The 12,087-nt window shown below is 41.7% G+C and overlaps 1 protein-coding gene across 1 annotated transcript in view; it reads left to right on the forward strand.

Annotated features, from left to right (window-relative positions):
- The first annotated feature begins 7,825 nt into the window (after positions 1-7,825).
- The window catches only part of LOC116627311 (filaggrin-2-like), a 40,251-nt gene continuing 35,989 nt past the window's right edge, over positions 7,826-12,087 (forward strand). The window contains exons 1-3 of the mRNA XM_032397058.1: positions 7,826-8,003; positions 8,809-10,702; positions 10,758-12,012. Coding sequence (XP_032252949.1) covers positions 7,866-8,003; positions 8,809-10,702; positions 10,758-12,012 — 3,287 coding nt within the window. The 5' untranslated portion in view covers positions 7,826-7,865. The remainder of the gene's footprint in view (positions 8,004-8,808; positions 10,703-10,757; positions 12,013-12,087) is intronic.

A 12,087-nucleotide genomic window follows, 5' to 3' on the forward strand; every position in this document is an offset into this window, starting at 1 on the left:
AGAAAGGCGCGGTCACAGGCCGGGTGAGCACGGAGTGCGGCCGGAGACCGGGGAGACGGGAGTGACTGACTGCTTTTCTCTGGGGGCTCGCTGAGGAGCGGGACCCCGAGTTCTTGGCTCCTCCGGGGCGGAGACTGGGAGGCCGCCATTTTCACTCTCCGCCTCCAAAGCTGTACGGAAAGCTTGCAGGGAACAAAAGCTCCGGAGAGCAAACCCGAGCAGATTACTTAGCCCGGACCGGCAAGGGCGGGGCAATTTTGCCTCCGGCAAAGACATTTGGGAACCACGGCAACAGGCCCCTCCCCCAGAAGATAAGCGAGAACAGCCAGCCAAGACCAAGTTTACCGATCAATGAGAACGGCAGAACTCCAGCGCTAGGGGAATACTGCACATAGAATTCATGGCTTTTTTACCATGATTCTTTAGTCTTTCAAAGTTAATTATTTTTTTTAACTGTCTTTTTTTCTTTTTTCTTTTTTTCTTTTTTTTTTGAATTTTTCTTTTTCCCTTTTTCAACCAACATCTTATCAATCCCTTTTTAAAAAAAAAAACATTTTTATTTTTCATTTTTAAAGTCATATTCTATCCCTTCATAGTACTTACCCGTATTTTTGGCATATATATATAAGTTGTTCTCTCTTTAAAATCTTGAGATAGTTTCTTCTAACAGATCAAAATATACTCTAAATCTCTAGTGTATGGTTTTTTTCTACTCCCCTGCCTGATCACATTCTCTCCCTTTTTTCTTTCTTTTTTTTTTTAATCCTCTTCTTTCTTTTTTCAAACAATTTATCAAACCCTTTTATAAAATTTTTTATAATTTCCATCTTTACAGTCATATTCCATCCCTTCATCATATCAACCCTTATTTTTGTACATATATAAGTTTTTCTTTCTTTAAAATTTTGGGAGGGACTTTCTTTTAACAGACCAAAATACACCCAAAATCTCGTGTGTGGCACTGATCTATAAACCAGCCTGATCATATTTGATCACATTCTGTTTTTGTTTTGTTTTATTTTGTTCTGCTTTTGTTTGTTTTTATCTTTATCTTTTTCTTTTTCTTTTCTCTTTTTTTCTTTCCTTTTCTTTTTTCTCTCTTTCCCTTTCTTTTCCCACTGCTTCAGGTCTTTTCCGATTTGTTTAGAGTATATTTTCTGGGGATGTTGTTACCCTGCTAGCATTTTGTTCTCTCATTAATCTATTCTCCTCTGCACAAAATGACAAGACGGAAAAAATCACCTCAACAAAAAGAACAAGAGGTAGTACCGACTGCCAGGGACCTACTCAATACGGTCATTAGTACGATGTCAGATCTAGAGTTCAGAATCATCACTTTAAAGATACTAGCTGGGCTTGAAAAAAACATGGAAGTTATTAGAGAAACCCTTTCTGGACAAGTAAAAGAACTAAAATCGAACCAAGTAGAAATCAAAAAGGCTATCAATGAGGTGCAATCAAATATGGGGGCGCTAACTGCTAGGATAAATGAGGCAGAAGAAAGAATCAGTGAGATAGAAGACCAAATGATGGAAAATAAAGAAGGTGAGAAAAAGAGAGATAAACAACTACTGGATCACGAGGGCAGAATTCGAGAGATAAACGATACCATAAGACGAAACAACATTAGAATAATTGGGATCCCAGAAGAAGAAGAAAGAGAGAGAGGGGCAGAAGGTATAATGGAGCAAATTATAGCAGAGAACTTCCCTAATTTGGGGAAGGAAACAGGCATCAAAATCCAGGAAGCACAGAGAACCCCTCTCAAAATCAATAAAAATAGGTCAACACCCCGACATCGAATAGTAAAACTTACGAGTCTCAGAGACAAAGAGAAAATCCTGAAAGCAGCTCGGGAGAAGAGATATGTAACCTACAATGGTAGACACATTAGATTGGCAACAGACTTATCCACAGAGACCTGGCAGGCCAGAAAGGACTGGCAGGACATATTCAGAGCACTAAATGAGAAAAATATGCAGCCAAGAATACTATATCCAGCTAGGCTGTCATTGAAAATTGAAGGAGAGATAAAAAGCTTCCAGGACAAACAAAAACTAAAGGAATTTGCAAACACGAAACCAGCCCTACAACAAATCTTGAAAGGGGTCCTCTAAGCAAAGAGAGAGCCTAAAAGCAACATAGACCAGAAAGGAACACAAACAATATACAGTAACAGTCACTTTACAGGCAATACAATGGCACTAAATTCCTATCTTTCAATAGTTACCCTGAATGTAAATGGGCTAAATGCCCCAATCAAAAGACACAGGCTATCAGATTGGATTAAAAAACAAGACCCATCGATATGCTGTCTGCAAGAGACTCATTTTAGACCCAAAGACACCCCCAGATTGAAAGTGAGGGGGTGGAAAACCATTTACCATGCTAATGGACACCAAAAGAAAGCTGGGGTGGCAATCCTTATATCAGACAAATTAGATTTTAAACCAAAGACTGTAATAAGAGATGAGGAAGGACACTACATCATACTTAAAGGGTCTATCCAACAAGAAGATCTAACAATTGTAAATATCTATGCCCCTAACATGGGAGCAGCCAATTATATAAGCCAATTAATAACAAAAGCAAAGAAATACATTGACAACAATACAATAATAGTGGGAGACTTTATCACCCCCCTCACTGAAATGGACAGATCGTCTAAACAAAAGATCAACAAGGAAATAAAGACTTTAAATGACACACTGGACCAAATGGACTTCACAGACATATTCAGAACATTCCATCCCAAAGCAACGGAATACACATTCTTCTCTAGTGCCCATGGAACATTCTCCAGAATAGATCACATCCTAGGTCATAAATCAGGTCTCAACCGGTACCAGAAGATTGGGATCATCCCCTGCCTATTTTCAGACCACAATGCTTTGAAACTAGAACTCAATCACAAGAGGAAAGTCAGAAAGAACTCAAATACATGGAGGCTAAAGAGCATCCTACTGAAGAATGAATGGGTCAACCAGGAAATTAAAGAAGAATTAAAAAAATTCATGGAAACCAATGAAAATGAAAACACAACTATTCAAAATCTTTGGGATACAGCAAAGGCGGTCCTAAGAGGAAAGTATATAGCAATACAATCCTTTCTCAAGAAACAAGAAAGGTCTCAAGTACACAACCTAACCCTACACCTAAAGGAGCTGGAGAAAGAACAGCAAATAAAGCCTAAACCCAGCAGGAGAAGAGAAATAATAAAGATCAGAGCAGAAATCAATGAAATAGAAACCAAAAGAACAGTAGAACAGATCAACGAAACTAGGAGCTGGTTCTTTGAAAGAATTAACAAGATTGATAAGCCCCTGGCCAGACTTATCAAAAAGAAAAGAGAAATGACCCAAATCAACAAAATCATGAATGAAAGAGGAGAAATCACAACCAACACCAAAGAAATACAAACAATTATAAGAACATATTATGAGCAACTCTATGCCAGCAAATTAGATAACCTGGAAGTAATGGATGCATTCCTAGAGATGTATCAACTACCAAAACTGAACCAGGAAGAAATAGAAAACCTGAACAGACCTATAACCACTAAGGAAATTGAAGTAGTCTTCAAAAATCTCCCAAAACACAAAAGCCCAGGGCCAGATGGCTTCCCAGGGGAATTCTACCAAACATTTCAAGAAGAATTAATACCTATCCTTCTGAAACTGTTCCAAAAAATAGAAATGGAAGGAAAACTTCCAAACTCATTTTATGAGGCCAGCATTACCTTGATCCCCAAACCAGACAAAGACCCCATCAAAAAGGAGAATTACAGACCAATATCCCTGATGAACATGGATGCAAAAATTCTCACCAAAATACTAGCCAATAGGATCCAACAGTACATCAAAAGGATTATTCACCACGACCAAGTGGGATTTATCCCTGGGCTGCAAGGTTGCTTCAACATCCGCAAATCAATCAACGTGATACAATACATTAACAAAAGAAAGAACAAGAATCATATGATCCTCTCAATAGATGCAGAAAAAGCATTTGACAAAGTACAGCATCCTTTCTTGATCCAAACTCTTCAGAGTATAGGGATAGAGGGTACATACCTCAATATCATAAAAGCCATCTATGAAAAACCTACAGCGAATATCATTCTCAATGGGGAAAAACTGAGAGCTTTCCCCCTAAGGTCAGGAACGCGGCAGGGATGTCCACTATCACTACTGCTATTCAACATAGTATTAGAAGTCCTAGCCACAGCAATCAGACAATAAAAAGAAATAAAAGGCATCCAAATTGGCAAAGAAGAAGTCAAACTCTCACTCTTTGCACATGATATGATACTTTATGTGGAAAATCCCAAAGACTCCACTCCAAAACTGCTAGAACTCATACAGGAATTCAGTAAAGTGGCAGGATATAAAATCAATGCACAGAAGTCAGTGGCATTCCTATACACCAACAACAAGTCAGAAGAAAGAGAAATTAAGGAGTCGATCCCATTTACAATTGCACCCAAAACCATAAGATACCTAGGAATAAATCTAACCAAAGAGGCAAAGGATCTGTACTCAGAAAACTATAAAATACTCATGAAAGAAATTGAGGAAGACACAAAGAAATGGAAAAATGTTCCATGCTCATGGATTGGAAGAACAAATATTGTGAAGATGTCAATGCTACCTAGAGCAATCTACACATTCAATGCAATCCCTATCAAAATACCACCCACTTGTTTCAAAGAAATGGAACAAATAATCCTAAAATTTGTATGGAATCAGAAAAGACCCCGAATAGCCAGAGGAATGTTGAAAAAGAAAAGCAAAGCTGGCAGCATCACAATTCTGGACTTCCAGCTCTCTTACAAAGCTGTCATCATCAAGACGGTATGGTACTGGCACAATAACAGACACATAGATCAATGGAACAGAATAGAGAGCCCAGAAATGGACCCTCAACTTTATGGCCAACTAATCTTCAACAAAGCAGGAAAGAATGTCCAATGGAAAAAAAGACAGTCTCTTCAACAAATGGTGTTGGGAAAATTGGACAGCCACATGCAGAAGAATGAAACTGGAGCATTTCCTTACACCACACACAATAATATACTCAAAATGGTTGACAGAACTAAATGTGAGAGAGGAGTCCATCAAAATCCTCAAGGAGAACACAGGCAGCAACCTCCTCGACCTCAGCTGCAGCAACTTCTTCCTAGAAACATCGCCAAAGGCAAGGGAAGCAAGGGCAAAAATGAACTATTGGGACTTCATCAAGATAAAAAGCTTTTGCACAGGAAAAGAAACAGTCAACAAAACCAAAAGACAACCGACAGAATGGGAGAAGATATTTGCAAATGACATATCAGATAAAGGGCTAGTATCCAAAATCTATAAAGAACTTATCAAACTCAACATCCAAAGAACAAAGAATCCAATCAAGAAACGGGCAGAAGACATGAACAGTCATTTTTCCAAAGAAGACATCCAAATGGCCAACAGACACATGAAAAAGTGCTCAACATTGCTCGGCATCAGGGCAATCCAAATCAAAACCTCAATGAGATACCACCTCACACCAGTCAGAATGGCTAAAAGTAACAAGTCAGGAAATGACAGATTTTGGCAGGGATGCGGAGAAAGGTGAACCCTCCTACACTGTTGATGGGAATGCAAGCTGATGCAACCACTCTGGAAAACAGTACGGAGGTTCCTCAAAAAGTTGAAAATAGAGCTACCATACGACCCAGCAATTGCACTACTGGGTATTTACCCCAAAGATACAAATGTAGGGATCCAAAGGGGTACATGCACTCCAATGTTTATAGCAGCAATGTCCACAATAGCCTAACTGTGGAAAGAGCCAAGATGCCCAACTACAGATGAATGGATAAAGAAGAAGTGGTATATATATACAATGGAATATTATGCAGCCATCAAAAGGAATGAAATCTTGCCATTTGCAACGACGTGGATGGAACTGGAGGGTGTTATGCTGAGCGAAATAAGTCAATCAAAGAAAGATATGTATCATATGACCTCACTGATATGAGGAATTCTTAATCTCAGGAAATATGAGGGTTGCTGGAGTCGGGGGGTGGGAGGGATGCGTGGCTGGGTGATAGACATTGGGAAGGGTATGTGCTATGGTGAGCACTGTGAATTGTGCAAGACTGTTGAATGACAGATCTGTACCTCTGAAACAAATAATGCAATATATGTTAAGAAAAAAAAATAGAAGAAGATAGCAGGAAGGGAAGAATGAAGGGGGTGGAAATCGGAGGGGGAGACAAACCATGAGAGACTATGGACTCTGAAAAACAAACTGAGGGTTCTAGAGGGGAGAGGGGTGGGAGGCTGGGTTAGCCTGGTGATGGGTATTAAAGAGGGCATGTTCTGCATGGAGCACTGGGTGTTATACACAAACAATGAATCATGGAACACCACATCAAAAACTAATGATGTAATGTATGGTGATTAACATAACAATAAAAATTTTAAAAAAGTATCACACTTTGCTACTTATTTGTGTACTAAATGAAAGGAATGAACTACACAAGTCCTCTAAAACATATTCTCTGCTTTTCACATGTGTATGACCCTGAAAAAAGTGTCCTACAACATTTCCTCATACTGGAAGCTGGACCAGCACCATCCTTCTTGCAATCATCTCAAAGATAAGAATGTGAAGAAGTAGGAAGATAAACATGGACAGAGGTGGGGTTAGATTTGATTAGAAATGAATCAGTCCATCCCACAGACAAAAGCACCCACACATTTTTAGCTATATAAAGGCCACTATCTCAATCCACTGGTCACCCGGCAAGCTGCATCAGGCTTTATCCTACGTGTTCCTTTGGTGAACCAGGTGAGAGAAAATTCATCCAGCTACATTGATGGATATTTGGTTGATTGTTGTCCACATTCGAAATTTAAGAGTAAAAGCTAAGTCAGAGTTAATATATATTTGGCTATTTCGTTCTTGTTTCTTTTTCTTCTTTTTGTTTATTTGTTTTGTTAGTTTTGTTTATTCTGGGGTCTTTTTAGAATAAGTTTGTTGTTGTCAAGATGAATAATGAAAGAAGTTCATCTTTTTCTAGACCATTCCACACTCTCTTCCTAGTCTTTTGCATGCTATTTTTTTTTCTGGGTTGGCCAGCTGAAATAGGAGGCCAGCACTGGTGTAGAGTCCCTTCCCTGTTCAGTCAGTGCCTGGGGCTCCAAGATCGAGTCATCCACTAGTCAAACTACTGCCTGCATTGCTGAGCCCTTCTCCCTGGTTACTGAAAAAGAATAAGATTAGAGTGTTTGGTTGAACCTGAGATTAGGATAGTTCCTTAGCTCTGCTGTGGGCTATCTCATGCTTCTGAAGCACCAAGGTAATGGGTAACTTGCCCATTGTTTATTTGCTGAAGGCCTTAACAATCCTGTTTAGCTTCTGGTGCCCAGAGGAGAAAAAAGTATGATAGAAGGTCTGTCACTTTTGTCTCAAAAGAACCAGTGAAACTACCAGAGAGACTGGGACAATACAGCTGGGTGGTTCTGGAAACTTTGGAAGCTCCAGGACAACACCCAGAACACCAAAGTACACAAAGTATAGAGACATTATGTAAGGAATATATTCACCCAGGACATGGAGATCTGAGCTCTAATCCCAGTTCAGTCAACAACATGCAATGACTTAGCAAAGTACTTCAAAATTAACAAAGTTTTCACTGTATTGAAAGATCCCTAACCCATCTTTACTTGTTGAAGTATTTTAGGTTTAAAAGAGACAAGAGATTTGAAAAACCATCATGATTATTATTAAAATCAGAATTGCTTATAAATTAAAAGAAAAGAACATGAATAATAGGGTCTTTTGTTTCTTTTTTCTTCAGGTTCACTTAAACTTGCAAAAAGATGACTGACCTCTTGAGGAGTGTTGTCACGGTCATTGATGTTTTCTACAAATACACCAAGCAAGATGGGGAATGTGGCACACTGAGCAAAGATGAACTAAAGGAACTTCTGGAGAAAGAGTTTCGTCCAATTCTGAAGGTGAGAACTCATACACCAGGATTGAAGGCTGCTAGGGTCTTGTAAATTATCTGTTATGTGACCAAAGATTAGCTAAAAAGTGCACAGTCTCAATGGTCTTTGGGCAAACTCTATGAGTGTACTTTTGGGGGACATCAGAAAGTCTGCTGGGGCATTATTTATTTTTAGAAAGGTGAATGTTTTTTCATTTTCCTGTGTACACCCACCATGTAGACCTTAAGACTTTTTCATACCCACAGGTTTCCCCTTCTGAAAAAACAGAATATAAATATGTGCTAAAACATGAGTTAACAGATTGCCCTATCAAATTTGGAAGAAAAAGTATAGAGAGGGAAATGCCTACAAGGAGAGCTGACCAAGTAGCCAGGATGACTAAAAACTGCAAACAAAAAACAAGCATTTCTTCCATCTACTTGGGAAGGACTCAGCTATTACCTTTAAAATTATAAATCCTAACATAGAATATATTAGCATGTAATGTTTAAAATGTATGTAAAACTAAAATATACCAGGTACTGAAGTTGATTTATTCAACTCCTTCCTGTACGCTATACCTGAGTACCTAGTCCCCTAGCTTAGGTCCTTGAACTGTATTCTGCTGGGATTCCCAACAGATTTTATTCTTTTCTATTATCTCTTCTCAGCTGCTGGGTCCTATTAGGCTGCTTTAGTTTAAAGTAACCCTTGATTGGATTTAAAATACCTAATGTTAAACATCCACAATTCCACAGCTCTACCTGAATATTTTACCTGCCTATGTGAGCTAGGCTGACTAGGTCTCCTTTGGTATGTCACTTGTATACAGAACCCAGATGATCCAGATACAGTGGATGTTATCATGCACATGCTAGATCGAGATCATGACCGAAGACTGGACTTTACTGAATTTCTTCTGATGGTATTCAAGTTGGCTATGGCTTGCAACAAGGTTCTCAGCAAAGAATACTGCAAAGCTTCAGGGTCAAAGAAGCATAGGCATGGTCATCGACACCGAAAGGAAGAAAGTGAAACAGAAGAGGAAGAAGAAGACACAACGGGACAGAAATCAGGTTACAGACATTCAAGTTGGAGTGAGGGAGAGGAGTATGGTTATGGTTCGGAGGGCTTAAGGGGAAGTATGAAACATAGACATGGGTCAAACTCCAGGAGGCTGGGAAAGCAAGGTGGATTATCTAGCTCAGGAAACAAAGAGCAATTTGAGAAAAGACACCATGGTTCTAGCTCTGGTCACTCATGGAGTAGTGGCAAAGAAAGACATGGTTCCAGCTCTAGAGAGCTGGGGGAAAGAAGAAACAAGTCACATGTTAGCCCCTCCAGGGAATCTGAGAAGGAATATGAATCTGGATCTGGATCAAAGAGTAGGAGAAGGAAAGGTCGTGGTGGTCTATCACATGGATTGGATGCTAGTGGAGATGAATCAAACTCTACTCAGTCAAGAAATAGTGGAGGACAAAAGCTTGGATCTAGCTCTAGAGGTTCAGGAGACAATGGAAGGCAAAGCTATGAATGTGGCTCCAGCAATTCAGGTGGGTGTGGAAGGCCACAAAATGCTTCTACTTCTTGTCAGGAAGGTAGATTTGGAGGGCAAGGAAATCAATCTAGCTGTACCCAGTCAGGATATCAATCAGGAAGTAGTGGAAGACTAGGTCGTGGATGTATTTCAGGAGGTCAGTCCTCTGGATATGGTCAACATGAGCCTAGATCCTGTAGCCAGTCTTCTAGTCAGAGAGAATATGGATCTAGAGCATGTGGTCAAACACAGAACTGTGGAAGACAACAGAGAACAGGTTCAAGTCAATCCTCTTGCTGTGAACAATACGGGTCTGTAACAAGTCAGTCTTCTAGTTATGGTCAGTATGGATCTAGTTCTTGTGGAAACTTTTCAAACTCTCAGCAAAAAGGGTCTGGTTCAAATGAATTTGCTAAATGTGGACAACATGGGTTTGGCTCTGGGCAGTCCTCTGGCTTTGGCCAACATGGGTCAAGCTCAGGACAGTCCTCTGGCTCTGGACAACAGGGATCTGGCTCAGGACAGTCCTCTAGTTTTGGCCAACGTGGGTCAAGCTCAGGACAAGCCTCTGGCTTTGACCAGCATGGGACTGGCTCAGGACAGTCCTCTGGCTTTGGACAACATGGATACAGCTCAGGTCAGTCCTCTAGCTTTGGACAACAGGGATCTGGCTCAGGTCAGTCCTCTGGTTTTGGTCAGTGTGGGTCTGGCTCAGGACAGTCCTCTGGTTTTTATCAGCATGGGCTTGCCTCAGGACACTCCTCCAGCTTTGGAGAGCGTGGGTCTGGCCCAGGAGAGTCCGTTGGTTTTGGACAACATGGGTCTGGGGAACATCAATCTTCTAGCTCTGGACAACATAGATATGGCTCAGGTCAATCCTCCAGCTTTGGATATGGATCTAGCAAACATCAGTACCATAGCTTTGGGCCTGGATCAGGTCATTCTCTGGGCTTTGGACAACATGAGTCTAGATCAGGTCAGTCTAGCTATGGCCAACATGGTTCCAGCTCAGAGCAATCCTCCAATATTGGCTCTGGGTCTTCCTCAGGCAGGACCTCCAAACACAGTCAATATGGATCTAACTCAAGCCAGTCTTCTGGTTATGATCAACATAAGTTAACCTCAGGTCACTCCTCTGGCTATGACAAATATGACTCTAGAATAGGGGAACAAGAAACCTATGGGACTAGTTCAGGAAAAGGGTCTCCAAATTGTGGAAGGCCAATATCAGATTCAACTGACAGTCAAACAAGAGAAAGAGCTAAAGGGAGACAGGGAAGAACCGAAGGACAGTCAGGAGACAAAAGTAGACATGCCCAGTCTGGTCATGGACAAGCCACCAGGACAGAATCCAGTAGGACTACAAGAAGGCGATCTAGTGTCAGTGACTCCAGTGACACTGAAAGACACTCAGGAGTCGTGCAGGCACACGCAGGATCCCCTTATGGCCACTCTGGATTTCAACATGGAGAGTCAGAATCCACAGCCAAAGGGACACAGGGAACAACTCATGCACAGTCAGGAGACACCAGTAGAGATGCTCAGTCTGGGCACACACAACCCACCAGGACAGAATCCTCTAGGACTGCAAGAAGGGGATCAAGTGTCAGTGAGTCTAGTGACACTGAAAGGCACTCAGGAGTCGCACAGACAGACACAGGATCCTCTCATGCCCACTCTGGATCTCAACATGGAGAGTCACAATCCACAGCTAAAGGGAGACAGGGAACTACCCATGGACAGTCAGGAGACACCAGACATGCTGGGTCTGGGCATGGACAAGCAACTAGGACCGAATCCAGTAGGGCTGCAAGAAGAGGATCTAGTGTCAGTGAGTCCAGTGACACTGAAAGGCACTCAGGAGTCGCACAGAAACATGCAGGATCCTCTCGAGACCAGTGTGGATCTCCACATGGAGAGTCAGGATCCACAGCTAAAGGGACACGGGAAAAAACTCAAGGACAGTCAGGAGACACCACTAGACATGCACAGTCTGGTCATGGACAAGCAACCAGGACAGAGACCAGCAGGGCTACAAGAAGGGGATCTAGTGTCAGTGAGTCTAGTGACACTGAAAGGCACTCAGGAGTCCCACAGACACACGCAGGATCCTCTCAAGGCCAGTCTGGATCTCAACATGGAGAGTCAGGATCCACAGCTAAAGAGAGACAGGGAACTACTCATGGACAGTCAGGAGACACCAGACATGCCTGGTCTGGGCATGGAGAAGACACCAGGACAGAATCCACTAGGACTGCAAGAAGGGGATCCAGTGTCAGTGAGTCTAGTGACACCGAAAAGCACTCAGGAGTCCCACAGACACATGCAGGATCCTCTCATGCCCACTCTGGATCTCAACATGGAGAGTCAGGATCCACAGGTAAAGGGACACAGGGAACTACTCGTGGACGGTCAGGAGACACCACTAGACATGCCCAGTCTGGTCATGGACAAGCCACCAGGACAGAGCCCAGAAGGGCTACAAGAAGGGGATCCAGTGTCAGTGAGTCCAGTGACACTGAAAGGCACTCAGGAGTCCCACAGAAACACGCAGGATCCTCTCGAGGCCAGTCT

This window comes from Phoca vitulina, unplaced genomic scaffold, assembly GCF_004348235.1.
Source record: "Phoca vitulina isolate PV1807 unplaced genomic scaffold, GSC_HSeal_1.0 scaffold96, whole genome shotgun sequence".
NCBI lineage: Eukaryota > Metazoa > Chordata > Mammalia > Carnivora > Phocidae > Phoca > Phoca vitulina.